At 44.2% G+C, this 19,524-nt stretch overlaps 1 protein-coding gene across 1 annotated transcript in view; it reads right to left on the minus strand.

Moving 5' to 3' along the window:
• The window catches only part of CLCN1 (chloride voltage-gated channel 1), a 37,091-nt gene extending 19,457 nt beyond the window's left edge, over nt 1-17,634 (minus strand). The window contains exons 1-8 of the mRNA XM_062624038.1: nt 17,227-17,634; nt 11,996-12,149; nt 11,415-11,546; nt 9,778-9,906; nt 9,541-9,674; nt 8,564-8,641; nt 7,722-7,800; nt 800-925 (exon numbers count right to left, since the gene is read on the minus strand). Coding sequence (XP_062480022.1) covers nt 800-925; nt 7,722-7,800; nt 8,564-8,641; nt 9,541-9,674; nt 9,778-9,906; nt 11,415-11,546; nt 11,996-12,149; nt 17,227-17,415 — 1,021 coding nt within the window. The 5' untranslated portion in view covers nt 17,416-17,634. The remainder of the gene's footprint in view (nt 1-799; nt 926-7,721; nt 7,801-8,563; nt 8,642-9,540; nt 9,675-9,777; nt 9,907-11,414; nt 11,547-11,995; nt 12,150-17,226) is intronic.
• Between the last annotated feature and the right edge of the window lie 1,890 nt (nt 17,635-19,524).

The raw sequence follows: 19,524 nt of genomic DNA on the forward strand, positions 1-19,524 counted from the left end.
AATGAGGATGGGTATAAATCCCACCTTGCCCTGGATGAAGGAAATCCAACCCTGTGGAGTCAAGAGACCTAAGAGCAGTTTTAAGTAAGGGAACTGCCCACACGGAGCTCAGATCAATAAAATACATACAAATGTAATATTAAAATATAAAGAAATGATATGCAAGAAGGTTACAAAGAAAGGGCAGCCTTCTGCAGCAGCTGGAACTCCATTGACACAGTATCTGAAATGCTCCTCTGAACAAGCTTGTCCTGTGCTATTTCTGTCTGTACAAATGTTGCACTCACACTTTCCAGTTACTTGAGAGGGTTATTTTTTCAGTCAGACCCTACCAATCCTGTAGCATGCTAATCATTTCACCACCTCCATTTGCTAGACTATTTGGTTTTGATGTTTCTAGCTGAGAGATGACCAAAGCAGACCCTGGCCTTTCCAGCACATTGCCGCAGCACACATTGTACTATGCATTGCATCCTCTGTGGTGGACTACCTCTATATCTGAAGCCTTGACATTACACTGAGTAGAAGCAAAAATCCCTCCTCAGGGGCTCTCTTTCTTGTGGGGACTCAAATTCAGTCATATTTTAGTCATATCCCCAGCACACTCAGGAATAGGTTGGGTTATACAATTGATAACATAAGATACTTCCCTTTCTCCTTCCTTCTGTAGTGCTGCAAGTCATATGCCATGGCAGAAGTTTCAAACATTATCCAAGGTTGTGGTTTTGAGGAAAATGAAAAATAATACATTAACAGGGCAACTTTGATACAGAGAGAATAGGAATGGCTCTTAGCTTACCTGCATCCTTGTTCCAAACAGCAAGGACTCGGAAAATGAAGGCACTAAAAGTAGCTGCAAAGAAACCTCTCCAATAATTGCGCACAGCAAAGTAGGTGGAAGTGACCTCAATGCTGAAAAGCACCCCTAAAAAGAGTTGGAAAAGGAGCAAAGTTAAAATCAGAAGTGTAATATTAGAAGCATGAGAAAGGCTTCTAAATAGTCTTCTAGAGCAGTGGTCTCCTCACTTCTTTGATCACCCATCCCTACCAGTGTAAGATTTTTGAGCACATACTCCCCAATTTATTTATTTAAAAGTGATATTCATGTACTATTGTACTAACATAGTACGTAAACTATAAAGCACATACAAAAATAGAAATAGAAAAAAAAGGATGACGTAAAGATGATTTATTTTTTAATTATTTATGGAACAAAAAAAGTTTTGTTATCACTACAAATATTATCTTTTAGTTTTGAAAATCTCGGTTTAACACTTCGTGATACAGTGATTCAAAGGTCAGTTTCTATTTTCTGTCTGATACTTTGCCTCGATGGCTGTTGTAGCTGAAAAAGAGATCTCACCAAGTTGAGAAGATAGAAAGAAAAATGGCTGTGCTGGCTTAATCATGGCACTATTTTTTCGTTTCCATCCACCAGTTATGCAAAGATTGTCGTTGAGATTTGGGCAGTAAATTTCCATCTTTCCTGATGGCAGCTGTTCTTGCAAACTGATCAGGAGGTGTTAAATTTTTACATCTTTAACAAATGGGTTCAAAACCCACTGAAACTCTTCATCTGTTTGGCAACAAATTCACAGTTTCTTTTGAAAAGCAGTTACTTTCTCACCCACTGTCAGAACATCACTTTCACCCTGAAGGGATAGAATCATAGAATGGTTCGGGTTGGAAAGGACCTTAAGATCATCCAGTTCCAACCCCCTTGCCATGGGCAGGGACACCTCACATGGGACACCTCACAGGGACACCATGGCACCCAAGGCTCTGTCCAACCTGGCCTTGAACACTGCCAGGGACAGAGCATTCACCACTTCTCTGGGCAACCTGTGCTAGTTCTACATCCTCACAGTAAAGAACTTCTTCCTTATACCTAACCTGAACTTGCCCTACTTCAGTTTGAACCCATCACCCCTTGTCCTACCACTACAGTCCCTGATGAAGAGTCCCTCTCCAGCATCCAAGTGCATACACACGAAGCATGTATCTTTTAAATACTACTGACAGAAGCAGCTGTCCTCACAGAAAAGAGCAGCAAATTCAGAACATTTGTCTTTTTATAAACAAAAAATGCATAACTGGTCTTTAAATTCAACAACGCTTTTAAAAGCCCATTGCCATAAGACAACCAGCAAATGTCTGTGTGTTACAAAGGATCTTCAGAGTCATTCCCTGTCTCGTTTCCAAGTATTGCAAAGATTGTACTGTTTCAAGGTCTTGTTTTTAGGAAATGAACCACATCAATGACATCTTGTAGCACTTGTGCATATCTGGCTCTGATTTCTTTAATGCAATAGCCTGCCTATGAACAGTGCGGTGAATGAATTTCAGGTGTGGTGCTCTCTATGCAACCTTACTACACAATCCTTTTCTTATGCCAGTCAAAGCAGCTGCTCCACCAGTCATTACACTTGCACAGCTTTTTCATAAAGAGATTTTATCAAAGAAGTAAATTTACTGTTGAGAACAGAGATTCTGTGGTAGATCTTTCTTTAAGGGCTCAGAGAGGAGAGTTCTTCATGTATTTTACTATCAAAACAGAATCTAGCAAATACTGTAAGCTGAGACATGTTAGAAACATCCAGCTGCATAGCAAGCCTCTCACACTGTAATGTGTACTGATGCTTCATTCTTCAAACCTTCAGCAATGCTCTTTCTATGCGTCTGCCAACAGTGCTTGCTTTCAATGCTGTTTGCAGTTTAGTTTGCTGCCGTACTGCTGTGTGCTGTTTCAGCCTTTTTTTGACTGTGGCAGGAAGAACAAGCATTGCCCCAGTCGTATGTGGATTTTTGTCTTTTGCTATGAAGCAAAAAACCTCAAAGGGAGCTTCTAAACATTTATCATGAAGTTCAGGGACATTTTGAAAGGTACTGGATGGGGTATCACACGGCTTGAGACACCACTGAGAAAACTGTATAGGTTTGCTCTGGATGCTCAGCTCTTAAATGTCTTGCTAATTCTGACGGCTTCATACCATCACCAGCTAACTTCTCGAAGCACAATACAGACTTACAAGTGCACGCTTACACAGACCTGATTAGCTGTCTTGTGCCTTGTAGAGTGGCTGATTAAGAGTCTGGGGTAGGCTGTAGAAAGAGAAGTGTCAGCTCGGCCATTTTTTGTCATCTCTCTGTGCTCGTAGTATTATGTTCAACCCCCAGTCTCTTCGCAGGGATCATTTTAAGCCACTTGTCCATTTTGTAAGGGTCAGTTTAGTTAATGCTAGGTAATATAATAAATAAATCCACTGAAGTGGGCACACACTTATTGCAGTATCATTGCGAATGAGTGAGGGCACCACAGCCAACCCTCTGTGTTGTGAACAACCCTACACCCAGGACTCTTCATGCACTGTATGTGACAAGTGGCCATCTGCCATACAGATTGAGGGCACCACGTATACTGCCAATATGTGCACTGAATATCAGTAAAGCTTCATTTCCATTCCTTCCTTCCTTCCTTGGGTATGCATATCCCAATTTGGAGACCACTGTTCTAGAGAGCCTTCCCCTCTTGCCTCCAGAAGGCTGATAATACCATGGAAATAAAGCCATGAGTTCCCCAGAGTTGCTGGGGAAGTTGGTAATGCTAAAATGTAAGCTTCCTTGGTAAAAGTCACTGACAGGTCAAAAACACAGTGAGGGAAAGGGAGAGAAGAGAACTAGGCAGGAGAGGATTTAGGTACCTGAGAAAAAGGAAACAGAACAGCCACTTGCCTCCAAGTGGTGTCCCAAAGCAGCAGCCGACCCCCACGGCGCAACCCACGGTCAGGACATCTGTGTAATAATATGGCTGCTACTGGTGAAAGAGACAAAGAGAGACAGACAAACAGAAGAAAGAAGGAAAGAAAGCAGAGAGTGAGTAACAAAGTCAGCAGGTACAGCCTGTGATGCCACCCAGCTGTGTCACCCGTCCCAGATTTATAGCTATATTTATCTGATTTCTCCCTTCTGGATGGCTTGAAAATGTTCAAAAGGCAAGACCTAGCACAAGACAGGCAGGTGTCTGGAATACATCTTCAAGACACGGAGAAGACAGCATCTCATCTGTCATTGAAACATGCAGATTTCTGTCACTAGAGGAGAAATGTCTAGTGGAAAGTCCTCCAGAGGGTGCATATTTTGTTCCATCTTTTTTACTTTGGCAGGAATCTCAGGATGCACATGTGCCAGAGAGAGCCTCAGAAAACCTGCCCTGTGAGTCTGTGCGTGCAACACACGTGCATATCCAGAACCAAGTGTGGACAGTGGTCCTGTCACTCCACATAGGTGTGTGGGTAACAGATCACCCAGTAAAGCATCGTGCTGTCCTCATGAAAACAATCATGATACCAAAGGGAAATGGAAAGTATGAAAGGTAGAATCTCTCCTGAGACAGTTCTGGAAGACACAGAGCTGTTGAAAGGTAGAAAGTGCTCTTCCACTCTTTGTGCAGCATTTAGCCCTGAAGTGCCTGAGAATGGTGAAAGATTAGTGTATAGGTTTTATTTTACTTGGTCTGAACCCTAGGGGGTATTTAATACACCAGTGTTAAAAGCCTCTGTATTTGGTACTTCCTACCATCATGTCTTCCCAAAGTATCCCGTTACTTCTCCCATGAGTTTTCAGAACGGGTCGGCCTGTTTTATGGTGGGAATTTGAGTGGCAGGCAACTAATTCTTGTTTACCTGAGCAGGTGTTAGATACAGCCTCAACCAAAAGGTGTGTCCTGGGTTCAGTCTCAAGGCTGTCTCTGCACAACCAAGCAAAAAGGGCCTTAGACCATTCCCTAACCCAGAACAATATTTCTTTATTCACAGGTTTGCCCTAGGTAATTTGGGGGCCCTATTAGTGCCCCTGTGACCTTAAAACATATTAATGTCCTGAAAGGGGATGGGGTTCAGATTGAAGTGTCTGGCAGAGGGGGGGGTTGTGTTATAGCCCACAAGCATGGAAATTAACACCTTGAAACTGAGGGTACATGCAACGTAGCCTGCAGTATAGCAAGAAGTTATTAGACCAGTTTGAAGGTGCAAAGCCTGATGGGACAGTGTTGAAGAACACAACGAGATAGAGCAACCTATAGCAACCACTGAGAACAGCCTGTGGCATATGGCATCTCCCAGTGTGAATGATTAAGAAGAACCCAGCTAGGGCTACAAAAGCTATGATAACTTTGTTTGTTCCCATACTGCAATGTTATCATAGACTCACAGCAAGTTTTAGTCTGGAAGGTACCTCTTCTCCAACTGTCTGCTCAGAGCTGGGCTAACAAGGCTAGATCAGGGTGCTCAGGATCAGGGTGCTTGGTGAGCCCTGAGCACCTCCAAGGATGCAGATTCCCCAGCCTCTCTTGATGCATGCCACCCTGAACCACCTTTGGGGCAAGGGGAGAAGTTCTTCCAATGCATAGATAGGAATTCCTTTGCTACAAGTTGTGCCAGTTGTTTCTTGCCCTTTCACCATTCTTTGAGAAGAGTTTGTACCTCTAACGTCTCTTTTAGCTACAGAAGACAGGGATTAGATCACTGTCCCTTTAGCCTTCTCTTTTCTTCTCTAGCCTCTCCTACTGAACTACATAAGCTTCCTGCAGTCTCTGACTATATTAATGCCAGATACAGAGAAAGAAACAAGCTGTAGACTGTGCTAGGGAAGGTTTTTGGTTTTGTTTGCATTGAGTGTTTTTTACCATTAAGAGAGACCCTGTTCTCCTGCATACTGCCAGTGGTTCCACCTGAGAGTGGTCTAATCCTTGGTTCTGAACCTGCTTTCTGTCAAGGTTTTTGGCAGACTTTAAAGTTGTATCTTGAAGCCTCAGGCTTCAGCTCAGGCTGTCCTCAACTTGCTATACTGCCCACATACACACAGCTCTCTGCCTGTCTCTTGCTGAACCTGATTGTCTTCCTGGCACATCTTTTCTCAAGTTAACATCTGCAGAATCTCTAATTTGTAGCTGAAAAACAATGTTCCTTCCCTTTTTTTTTTTAACAGCACCAGTATAAAGATCATAATTATTGTTAATGCAAGACCATATTGCATTTGTCAGGTAACTCATCCATTTGAAGACTAACAGGAAAGTAGTGCATGGAAGAAATAAAGCCAGCTTAGAAAAAACATCACATTTCATAGAATCATACAATAGTTGGGGTTGGAAAGGACCTTAAGATCATCCAGTTCCAACCCCCCTGCCATGGGCAGGGACACCTCACTCTAAACCATGTCACCCAAGGCTCTGTCCAACCTGGCCTTGAACACCACCAGGGACTGAGTATTCACAACTTCTTTGGGCAACCCATTCCAGTGCCTCACCACCCTAACAGGAAAGAATTTCCTCCTTATATCCAATCTAAACTTCCCCTGTTTAAGTTTGAACCCATTACCCCTTGTCCTATCACTACAGTCCCTAATGAAGAGTCCCTCCCCAGCATCCTTACAGGCCCCCTTCAGATACTGGAAGCTGCTATGAGGTCTCCACGCAGCCTTCTCTTCTCCAGGCTGAACAGCCCCCACTTTCTCAGCCTGTCTTCATACGGGAGGGGTCTCCAGTCCCCTGATCATCCTCGTGGCCTCCTCTGGACTTTTAAAAACCTCTTTAAACTTCTTGGCACAATAACCACGGAAAGAGGCTCAGAACAGTGCATGGGGGGAAAGTGAAATGAAGTCACAACAGAGAATGGAAAACATTTTAAGACAAATGATTTATGAATAGATTTTTACTGTTTTATAAAGAATTTACGGTATGTGCTTCTGGCACATGTTTTGTCTATGGAAATTTCATGAATGAGGAGACTAGTATGAATGTGAGGGGTCAGAGATTAATTTCCACATTTCTCCTCACATCAGGGTCTAAAAGGTGGGAAGCAACAACTGGAGATGTCTCCAACTCCCTGCTTGGAGCTGTGCTAATTTCAAGGCTCGATCAGGTTCTTGTTCAGGTGAGTTCTGGACATCTCCAAGGGGGGGGCATTCTCTGGAGCCTCTGGGCATTTGTGCCAGTGCTGAACCACCCCTGGGGAAAGGGAGTGTATTTGCCTTGTACATAGTCAGCATTTCCCTTGTTCCAAGCTGTGCGCATTGTCTCTTGCACTGTGCCACTCTGAAAAGAGCCTGGATCACTCCTCACTAAAATCCCCCTTTAGGTGGTTGATGACATCAGTTAGTCCATCCCCCTTTATCCTTTTCTCCTTTAGGTTAAGTAAACCCAGCTCCTGCAGCTTCTCTTCATGTACCATTGCTCCAATTTCTCAACCACCTTATTGGCCTTTCACATCTCTCATACGGGGAGCTCAAACCGCTACACACTGCTACGTTCTCCAGTCCACCGACTAAGTATTCATGGAGTAGCTCCCTGTTTGCATTATCACTTCCTGCCATAATTGCTATCATCTCCTGTTCTCAGATATTGGTATTCCCTTTTGGGGTTTTTGACTTCTGTTCTTTACTTGGTCCTTACTGATTTTCTGGACAGCCCCTGGCATTCTCCAGGTTGAACAATGTCCGTGGCAGGTAGGGACTGTACAAGCTGCATCATTAGAAATCAGCACATTAATAGGTGTCACTTTTCCTGTAACCTTCCCTTTCTCTCACTGCCACCAGTTACACGCAGAAAGAAACTCGTGTTGCTAGAGTGGAGAGGTATCTGTGGAGTACCTTTCCTCAGAGCACAAAATCTCACCCCAAGAGGCTAAATGAGTCATACATTAAATGTCATATAGAAAGACACTTGCCTCCAAGAGGAGCCTCGAAGCAACATCCAACTCCAACTGCACAAGCCGCCACCAGGAGGTCGAACTGCCTATGCACATTCTGGAACAGAGAGTGCAGCCAGAGAAGGGCATGCTGGGGTTAGAGGGAGCAAAGCCAGGGGGTTAGGATCCAGAACAATGAAACAAAGCAACAGCCAGCAGCAGACTCAGCCATTGCTATTACCAACAGCAGGCTCTACACATTTAGTGCAGTCTTTAGTACTGTCAGCTGGTCTTCAGCAGTGACATCTGGTCCTGATGACAGGGCAGCAGAAAGGATCTACTCAAGGAGAAGAGCATCTCCCATTGTTGTATTACACAGCCAGTTTCTGCTAAGAGTCTATGTAAAGCAGTTTCTACATGTAGCTATATACGTAGTGAATGGATTTTTTTATACAGCTAGTCAATACAGTGATCAGCCTGCAGAGGCTGTTCTGTGACAGCATAAGCCCAGAGACAGTGTCAGTGTCTATAATTAGCAATGCTGTATAAATTTGGCTTAAAGACAAACTGATCTTTGCCTGCAGCTACTTTTTTATACAAAGATGACAGTGCATAAGTATCAGCATCATGAGACTGAAAACTTGTTAAACGCGTATTCCTAACCATCCTCCGTGTAACTGGTAGGTAACGCTGGTGGTCTTATTTGACTGTGTATCTGGCTTCTCAATACCATTTTCTTTGGCTTGTATTTTACTGTTTTATAGGGTAGGGTGAACTTCAATCCATATGTTTCCTTTTTGGTTTGTGGCCTACCAATACTACCCTATGTGTCTTAGGAGTTCAACCTGTAGAAGACCTGTATGCAGAGACATGTGCCTTACCTCATACACACCACAGAAGATTGACATGAACTTGCTGAGTACTGCAGCACAGATACTGGCAATGTGCACAAAAGGACCCTGGAAGAGAAGAAGAGGAAGAAATCAGAGAGGGTTACCATCTGGTTACTGACAAGCACTTAGCCATTGCAGATCTCAAATTTCTCTTTGGCTATCTCAGCCACTCCTCCAATCATTGGTTTTTATCCCTCTAAAATACTACCTGACTTAATTTCTTTGATGTTTTCTATATCAAGCCTTTCTAACTAGAAGGAAAAATGGCCAACGTAAGACAAGTGTTGCTGGAAAGAGCAGAGCTCTGGAGAAGAATGGCAGCAAAACAAATAAAACATTTATAGAATCTTCTTCCACAGACAACTCGTAGAATCCCAGACTGGTTTGGGTTGGAAAGGACCTTAAAGCTCATCCAGTTCCAGCCCCCTGCCATGGGCAGGGACACCTTCCACTAGAGCAGGTTGCTCCAAGCCCATTCCATCCTGGCCTTGAACACTGCCAGGGATGGGGCAACCACAGCTTCTCTGGGCAACCTGTTCCAGTGCCTAACAACTCAGCATGGTATCTAATTTAAATCTTCCTTCATTCAGTTTAAAGACATTCTCCCTTGTCCTATCACTACATGCCCTTGCAAAATGTCCCCCTCCAGCCTTCTTGTAGACTCTTTTGGTATTGGAAGGCTGCAATAAGGTCTCTGTGGAGCCTTCTCCTCTCCAGGCTGAACAACTCCAGCTCTCTCAGCCTGTCTCCATAGGAGAGGTTCTCCAGCCCTTTGATCATCTTCATGGCCTCTTCTAGACTTGCTTCAATAGGTCCACATCCCTCTTGTGTTTGGAGCCCCAAAACCGAATGCAGTATTCCAGGTGGGGTCTCATGAGAGAGGTGATGCAGCCCAGGATACAGTTGGCTTTCGTCCCACCTTCCAAATTCTGGCCCCTACTGCACATGAAAACAGCAATATTTACCTCTTTCCCCACAGGCATGCCACTTCCAAGCCCAGCTGTGAGGCCCACAACTTTGGCCACAAAAGCTTTGAGAGTGAGATATTCCTTGAGCACCACTCCCCTCATAATGGTCTTTAGCTCTGGTATCCCAGACCCTGAAAACAACAGGAGAGCAGGGCATGAACAAAATCCCCAGACAAACGGAGTAAGACAAAGGAGACAGACAGAAACAGATCTTGCCATGCCTTCTGCCCTCACCAACAGCCTGTGGAGAGACGAGGTGGCAGAAAATGGCCGCAAACAGAATAAGAACAAGTGGGTATGTGACCCACACCAGATACTGCATAGGAACATTCGGGTGCAGCTCTCTGTACATCCACTTGTAGGCTGTAGGCACACAAAGAAAGAAGTTGTCAGTAACCACAGGTGCTCCAAACAGGTTGGCAGACATCAAAGAATCACACACTGGCTAAACCTGCCCATACTAAATCTCCCTGAGACATTATATCCTAAAGCCCTCATTTTCTAAGACAATCATTGACTCATTTTGAGTAAGAGTTCCCAAATAAAGCAGGCATTCTGCAGGAATGGAGAGAAGTGTCTCTCTATTCCTAGACACTACTAATACCTGTGCCCAAATGTGGCATAGGAAGAGGTTATGTGCAGTTGTATGGATGAATCACTGTACAGGGTCTTTTCATTTGGCCTTACATGGGTCCTGAAGGACAATAAAGTGGTCCACCAATAGCTAGTGCCTTCTCCTCCATCTCAATCCCATGAAAAATCATTCCTTCATAAAAGCTACCTTAAAAGCTCTGATTATGGTTTGTCTTTTAGAGCAGCTATGGGGCATTAAGGGAGCTGCGCCAAGTGTTAAAACAGCAGTGGTTCCATTGCTCAGCCAGGAACAGCAGCACAAGCTGCTGAGAATCCAAATTGAACTGATGCTCCTGTGCAGTTCATCTCCTTTACCTGAGCTGGCTCCCCACACAGCAGGAGGCTGGGATTTGGCAGAGGGAAAGAAATACCCAAAGGACTCAGCTGCGGGGAGTATAAAGGACAGGGGCTCTCTGACACTAATATGCCTGGCAGATGTGGGAGCTCTAGATGGAGGAACACTGGGATGAAGGAGTATTGGAGCCTTGAGAAACTGCAGCGTTCAGTGGACATCAGCAGCCAAGAACACCGAGAGGAAAGGGCTGGAGTGTGTGCACAGGTCAGGACTGGGACACTGAGGGCAAGGGCAAAGAAATAGTGCAGTTACCAGGATGTGGGCAATGCGGTGTGTGCATGTGTGCATTGAGATGGTGGAAAAGGGAACTGAAGGATCTTGTAACTGTTACGGCTGCAGATAGCAATTAGGAGTTCTCTGTGGAAAAAGCCAAAGGAGGGAGCAGTACATGGCCAGGTAGCAGAAAACTGCAGGGCAGTGTATAAATAAATATTGGAAAGAAAAATAATGAGGTTAAAAGCAGAAACAGTGTCTGGAGGGCACCTAAGAACCCTTTCCCCTCCCCACTCCTCATGTGCTCAATACCCCTGGGAAGGATGTGGACTATTATAATAGGAAGGACCACAGTGCCACTTCCCTGTGTCCTTACATATTCAAGGGAGCAGGAGGGAAAGGGAGTAAAAATAGTGATTTGTCCTTGACTCCTCATACACATATCCTTTGTTTCTGCCTGCTCACTTCCAAATTTGCTCCTGCCATCCCTTTAAAGAACTTCTCCCTAGTTAACCTTTTCTCCCCTATGTTGCAAGTACTTCAAGGGGGACTTGCACCATAGGCAGCAAGGGGTGAGGATGGGAACACTGATGTTAAAGGAGGAATAACAATGTCACTGGGCTTTGTAGTCTTGTTTACAGTGCTTTTGCAGCACCTGAATGGGACCCACCCTGTAGGCTCTTCGCACTGGCATAATCCATTCCCCAGCTCACCAACGCCATGACCAGACCCAACAGAATCAAGAAAATCCAGTCCTCTCCAAGCTTCCTGGTAACATATTTCTGGATGCGTCTAGCACAGTCTGTGGAGGGAAGAGCGAATCAGAAACACTGAGGGCACACAGATGAAACAAGTGTCTGTCTCTCCTCTCCTATGCCGAGAACTGACTACAGTAAGGATTTATTTCGAAGCATCATGGGCTTTGTGTGGAAGAACTGGTACCCATCCTTCTCTTACACAGTCCTGCAAACTCTTATGCAGTTAAAAACCCCCAAAACCACAGGGAGGAGTGAGGTGTGTGTGTGGGGAGGACAGACAGAGCAGAACTCAACATCTTTCCAAACAGATCTTGGCTCTTCCTAGGATGAAAGCTCACATGAAAAAGCCTTTTCAATCCACTGGGATTCCTTTTGCTTCCCTCCTTCTTCCCAGTCACAATTTTCTTGTCTTTTAGCCTTGCTTAAATTCCATTTCTCTGCCTGGCCTACCCAGTATCTGGACATAGGGTAATGAAAGATGCTTTGTCCCTACCTTGACATTTGGAATAGTGCTCTTCTTTGATCTGCACTTGACTATCACGTTTCAGGGGTCTTTCATTGTTCTTTTGGACCTGCTTCTTATTCAGTAGTTTTGCTGCTTCCTTGTCTGCAAAGTCGGTTACCTGGTCTGTGTACTGGCCATAAAGCTAGGAGAGCAGAAAGCAAGAGAGATCAAAAGGAAAAGGTAAGGCAAAAAGCTCCTTCAGAAATCGCATCAAAGATGAAAAGGCAGATCGACTGCATTTCCTTTTTGGGGGTACAAGATACGATCCCAGACTATTAGTTGTTTTCTAACATCCTGAGAAAGAGCTGGCTGTGGTCTGAACAGACGGAGCGAGGCTTTCTGGAGGTAAAACAGAAGGTCAAAGAGTTCGCATGAGGTCTGCCACCCTCAGGGCTGTCCCATAGATTTCAGCAGCACTGTGAAACATCTCTGAAGGCTTGGAGAGGTATTACACTATCAAACAGGCTGCATGAATGTCCTGCATCTGTTCCTCCTGCTGCCAAGGAATGTTTAACAGGGCACACAGCCACTGTGGAGGAAAAGAAGCAGCATCAGCTCAGAAATATCACAGGGTACTGCACAGCTCCCCCCGTTATTTACCCAATTCATCATGCTAACTCCTCACATATATCCAGCTCCTCTGAATTTCCTAGCTGTTTAATGTAGTCTTTGTCTTCAGCTGCTAATCTCGAAACGCACTTGGTTATATGCAATTCAAAACTAGCTACATGCGCTTACCAGTGACATTTCACACATGGATCTGTAGTAAACTTGGCAGTTGTGCTGTCTCGTCAACAAGATCTCAAGGGAGCTTCAAGGATCCTGACTGTACCCCTGTAAAGAGCAGCTATCCTACCTCACTCCTTCATAGTACAGGTGGGGAAGGTGTGCATTTGAGAAGCAGAGAATAAACCCCTCCTCCTCACATGTCTTTCAGTGAACAAGCTTTGGCTTTACCTGAGTGAGGTCAGGCTACCACCTGATGACAGACACAGGAGAGATATAAAGCTCTACCATGCGCTTAGGAGACATTTCTATTTGACAGCTTCGTGTCTCCTCCTTTCAAAGTAACATAGGAGATGTTGCTCCTCTTTCCTTGGGATCAAATAGGTTCAGAGACCCGGTGAAGGATCTACACTGGAAGGCATGTCTGGAAGTTTCTAGTCCAAGCCTTTGCTCACAGCATGCAAACTCCAAAGCCAGATCAGGTTACTCAAAACCTCGCCCAGACAGCTCCTGAACATTTCCAAGGGTGGAAATTCTCCAGCTCCTCTGAGCACCTGTTTCAGTGCTCTAGCAGTTCTTGTTTCCACGTAACAGATATGACTGAAGTAATAAGTAGTTTATTTATTTGCATATATTCTTCAAGAGACACTCGAACCGTGTGCTCCCATCAAAAACCCTACTGTGTGTTCTGTGAAAACAAAACCATCTAGGCTTCATTAAATCATCCTATTCTTAAGGTGGCTTACCTGCTGACTCTTAAACAAAGAGCTCCTATCTGAATGCATTCTTCCATTCACCACTGCACTGGAAGCTGACACATTTAATGTAATTATTAACCATATGATTATCAGCATACTCTAGGCAAATTACACAATATGCATACTCTGCAGGGAGGAATGACCATGCTATCACTCCCATAATACAGACAGGGCAGTGAAACATCAGGCTGAAGAACTTTGTATACAAGGTAAGCTGTCAAATATAGAATGCAGTCCTAAATAGTAGACTGCTCCTTCTTTCTCTCTCACTGTGCCTATTTCACCCAGAAATGCCAAGTACTAGCAGATTTTAGACAAATGCATCTTCACATCACCTTAGCTAATGTGTCACTGCCTTTACATGGTCATCAAATGCAGCTTAATCCAAACTATGAACTCAAGCCTGTGCCAGGTATGATGCTCAAATTAATCTTGCATCTGCCCAGATGGAACAGCATGACAGTATAAAAGTATGAAAAGTAAAAGTCCTCATACAGTATCCTTATTCATTATCTGGCTGGAAAATGATGCACTCAGGATGCAGGAACAAAGGAGTTAGTTGTTTTGTCAGGCACAAAAATGAAGGTTCTGTCCTGGAGAATGAGTTAGCCTCAATACAACACGCTTCATACACTGCTTTTGCTTCCCCAAGACTCTGGTAGTATTTAAAATGGTAGGAGATTGTGGGACAGAAAGAATCCAGAAACCAAAGGGTGACCTTAAAGCAAAATGAGGTTAGGCAAGAAACATCTACTCCGTTAGAAGGCACGTAAACCTAAAAATATAACACAGTAGGACTTAGACTGTTCCTTCTTCTGATGCTCTTTCTCTAACACAAGGAACAGAGCGTTTCTGAGCACCATCAGAACTGGGGAGAACTGCAAAAGGTATCAATTACCACCTCAAAGGCTGTGCCAGGAAAGGTACTATCAAGCCTAGCTTGGCTAAATGCTGAGTGAGACCACGGTACAGGTGCCAAACCAGCTGAAGGGGGGGAAGCGGTGGGTGGTGTGTGGAAACGGAAACCATTCAGGGACAAAGTGCAACCAGGGTGATGTTCCAGTTCAGGGAGGACTCGTTTCTTAGTGTTTGAGCAGGGTTTGAGAAATAAAAAAGATGGGAAAGTTTCATTGAGTAACTGCACAGGATCCCCAGGGAAAAACACGTGTACAGCACCACAACCTCAGTGCTTCCCTGGGAGCTGGTTTCCGAGTGCTCAGCACCTACATAAAACTGCCCTTCTTTCACAGTCCAAAGCCTAAGCGATTCCCCATGCCATTTGGACTCAACAATGTGCTCTCCACAGCAAACTCCAGCCCTGAAATCCCTTCCCACAGCACTGTCAGTGCATGCTTTTAATCTACTGCTTCTGGCCATTGAGGCACCCTAGGGCTCTACTGCTCATCGCTCTCACTCTTTCCTTGTAGCCATCCTGCTGTTCCTGAAATTACCTTCCCAGATTTTTTTTTCCTATGGATCACAAAACCCATATAGCCATGAAGGTCCTGAAGGTGAAACCTTTGTAAGTCAGCTTTTTCAATGTCAGGTAAAAGTCTAGGCTCAACTTCTCAGACACAGAGCCAAAGAGATACCTGTGAGGGGCAGGGGCAAGCAACGAAACAATACTTCTTCCTGAAGAACAGAAGGCAAAGGGGAGATCTGGCTTGGGCCAGAGACCTCCAGAGGCCTCTCCCACCTACATCCTTCTGTGAGCCTGTTATTTGATATTACTGTACTGCCTAATTCCTTGTAATAACACATCCCTCCCACTACGCCCATCTGTGTATTGCTGGATGAGCTCTCTGCCATGAACACCCTTTCTTAAAGCCACGAATAACACAGCTTCTGAATACTTCGCCAGCTGTAGCTGCTTCCTCATGCAGCAAGAACACAACACAAAATCCTACAGTGCATGATAAAGTATGTTTTTGCCAATGCATATTATGTCATCTATCATATATCTTTCATCTTCATTGTAAAAAATTATGTATATATTACTATTATTATACTATTATTAATATTTTATTATTTATTAACCACTATATGTTTTTTGACTGACAGTTCTTTGAAGGTCCCAGGCCAAAGACCAAGATCTCACTGTTCTGGGGTTTGTGTAAACTATATCAAAGCACACAGCCAGTCTAAAATAGCTTCTAACCTACATATAAAACAGAAGCAGAAGGGCACAACTGAATCAAAGTCTCTCTCTGCCAACTCTTTTTACACATGACAGTGGGGAAGGAAATCTTAATGGTTACTCTGCATGGAAATGGATAATAACAAGTGCAACAAATTGTTTTTCATGCTAATGATGCAAGCGTGCATGTTTGTACAAGATGGACATTAGAGGGCGTATTTATACTTTATCTGCATGTGCATGAATGGCTAGCAAAATATACATATGTACAGCAAACCTGTTTATGTCAAAGTATGTCTGCATACAAAGTTTCATACATAAACATACATGCACATGTGTACATAATTGTTTATATAAAAGTATTTCTAGGGCATATTTTTCATACAGTAAATCTAATTTTCATATCATAAATTCTTTTTATATAGTAAATTTTCATATAGTAAATCTACAGATAGAGCTGTCTTGACTTTTAGATTGCAAACTGTGTTTATAAATGTTCATAAATGGTTGCTTGGGGGCACTACTGCCTGAAGATATGCATGGGAATATGCATTTGATGATGTGCCCATTTGTGCATGAGGCTGTCTACCTACATGCACTGACCAGCATGCCTCACTGTGTCATCTGTGCCTGTTGCAATGTGGCACATGTAATTTCCATTGGGATATTTATCTATTGGAAGAGGTTTTCTTGGTGGCAAACGTGGCTTTTTTCCTATCACTAAATCACAAAAGTCTTCAGGAGATGATTAATGGATCCCCTCCCTCATCTCCCGATTGTTCACCTAAGTATTCATGTAAAGGGCTTTCTATTGACGTAAGGAGAAACATCCACTCTATATGAATATCACATTCATATGTTCTCTTTCACCCTTTGCCTGGATCCTTCATTGCTCTAAAGCCCCCTTAGGTAAGCTTAGTCTGAGCAGAGTGGTAGGAAATAAGACACCAGGACTCTGCTGCAAGACCTTCCCTTTGCAAGAGGCTGTTCCAGAAGAAGAGGTAGAGGAGATACAGAGGATAACAGAACAAGAAGCCATAAGCAGAGTATGTTTTCTGAACCACGGCTTGTATGAACTAGAGCAAGAGTCAGGTCAGGTTTAAGGGTTAAAAAATCCTCACTTAACAGCTCTCCTGAGAATTACCAAAACTATCAAAATACATTCACGGGTCTGTGACCATGAAGTGCTTTTTGGTCAGAGAAAAGTGAGAACAGAGCTCTGCATCACTTTGTCTATACACCTGTGCAGATAGATACCCATCCATATACATCACTGTTCTGCTTGTTTTTATTTACTCCTTTACTGTACTTAATATCACTCTCCATGCAGCTGTGATTTCTCATCTGCATTACCAGACTGCATGATTTTCCCAATCCCAGCTTGTCCACTAACTCTTCGTGTCCATGGCAGGTGAAAATGACCCCTGACTCAAAATGCTGACAGCACTCATCGATGTAGTTACAACCATGGAAGCCAGCAAGCGAAGGGAAGAGGTGGTAGGGTTGGGAACAGACAGCACCGTCCTGGGAACCCCAAGAGCCTATGTCATCCCTGGAAGACCTGTGCTGCCACAAACGTCCCAGTTGTCCAGCCCTACCTGTGGGTAGCTGAGGGAGTTCTCCAGGCAGTGCAGGTCGTCCCCTGTCCCCCTGGCCTCATGTCCTGCCTCCACAGGTATCCCGTAACGGGTGCATTTCTCAAAGCAGACATGGTTGTATTGCGGAGTGCCCCCCCACAAAGCTGACTTCGATCTGGGCTCCTGCGTCATGGTCTCTGAGCCTTCCATGCCTCTACTCTTCCTCACGCTCAGTTGTCACAGAGCTGTTGCTCTGAGCCTTACCTAGAACCACCTCATGTTCTGGCCAAGTGTATGGCCTCCACACTTAATTCTGCTCCCTCTCTTCCTTCTTTCTCTCCTCAGACCACTCTGATTTGTCCTCTTGCTGCACTCACTTTCTCTCTGCCCCTCCTCCTCCTTATGCTTCTCTCACTTTCTCCCCTTCCTACCCAAAGGCAGTGATTGCAGGGTTCAACTATATTTATAGCAACCTTCTTCTGCCACATGATCTCAGCAAAAGGCACTAACTCTGCCGGGATTGAATATCAGGTGTGAGCAAGAGGGGAACTCCTGAAGGAGAGGGAAGAGGGGAGCGTGGAGGGGGGTGGAAAGAAGGTGATAAGACAGACCTAGAAGTACAGAGACAGAAAGCAGACAGGAGGAGGCAGAAATGATTATTCAGGAGATCTCTTCACTCACACTTCCCTATTCTGAGCAAGCCATATTTGCAATGAGAACAAAATTCAGTGGGCTTCCTCATTCTCTCCCCAGATATCAGGTGTCCGAAAGACTAAGTGACAATCATAAAGATGCCAGCAACTACGGTGAGATAGAACAAGATGGGTACACACTCAATGTCCCAACTTTTCCAAGTCCACGATCCACAAGAGAAGCAGCAAGTCCTAATGGAGAAGTCGGGCATCCCTGTAAACTGTTGGGCATTACAGCTTAAACTCAGCCTTTCCATGTGCCCTTATGGGGAATACTTGACACATTTGGAGAATGTTATCAAACTGCTCTGTGCATATTCAGTCATGGGTATATAGAGAAGTGTATTCTTCTTGATGCTCACTTTTCCACATGCTAAAGCATTCAACAGCTTCTCCTCTCCACTATGGCACGTGTTTCTTGGCCAGGCAAAAAAAAAGCAATGAGCTCAGCCAACACCGGTGACCTACCAACCAGTGACAGGAATGAAGAGCATGTTCCAAAACATCGCCTAGGGATAGCTCCCAGTACTGTCAGTGTGCTGCCTGTAACTATATGTCTTCTGATGCCTATTAAACTACAGTGAGCTTTGAGTTCAAGATCCTAGAAACTGTGTACAAGAAGACCCTGCATGCCTCAGAATCACTAAAGAGCTGCTATTAACTCCTTCTTCCTCCTCTTGTGCACTATCACCTCTCTAGAATAATGGTTTCCAAGCTTCTCACACTGCAGGATAAGAGATTTGGAGGCAGCATGGGGGAGAGGCAGGCAAAACACCCTTCTCTGGTGTCCAAAACAGTAGTCTCGCTATTTCATTTTGCAGACCCCTGTAAAACATTTCACCGGGAGGCTCTCTCAGGATGCATGGTCCTTCAGAACGGGGTACAAAGAAAGGCTCTGAGAGGAAGCCTTGGGTGAGATGGTTTAGCATGAGGTGTCCCTGCCCATGGCAGGGGGGTTGGAACTAGATTATCTTAAGGTCCTTTCCAACCCTAACTATTCTATGATTCTATGATTTCCTCCATAAACCACCTCCCTACCTCCTACAATGTTTCTGCTAACAATATCCATATGGCTATCCATTAGCAATAATATCTATATGAATATTGCTACTCTGTCCAATACACACGTGGTGGCAGGCCAGGCAAGCCCTGAGTAGTTACAAAAGCAGTATCAGCGCTGCCTCAAAGTCTGTTTCATTCTCACCGGCAGTCACTTTGCTGTCAATAAGCAATGTTTCCTGGAGGAAGACTGTGGCACAGCAGTAGGACAAAACTTGTAATGAACCACCTTAAAGAAGAGTTTCTAAGTGGCTGTGCCTAGGAAATGAGAGAACAGCATTCTGATACCCTCTTAGGTTTCCCTCCTAAAGGGTTTTATTCCCTCATAAAGGCTCCCAATTTATTGAGATGCTTTTGGAAGACCAGTGTCATTATGGCTTACATAAATATCATGCATAGCATATACAATACAGTGTAGAAAATACATAAAAATACATAGAATATAAGTGCACATCATGTACAGAAAACCTAAAAACCAACCACAGTAAGCCCCAGCAAACATCAAAGCTGTAACACAGAACCACATCTTCAGTTACTGTTATGTTTACTGGAGGTGAACACTCATGAT

Source organism: Pezoporus occidentalis, unplaced genomic scaffold (genome assembly GCF_034315485.1).
Source record: "Pezoporus occidentalis ecotype Australia unplaced genomic scaffold, CSIRO_AGI_Poc_V1 ctg26, whole genome shotgun sequence".
Classification (NCBI taxonomy): domain Eukaryota; kingdom Metazoa; phylum Chordata; class Aves; order Psittaciformes; family Psittacidae; genus Pezoporus; species Pezoporus occidentalis.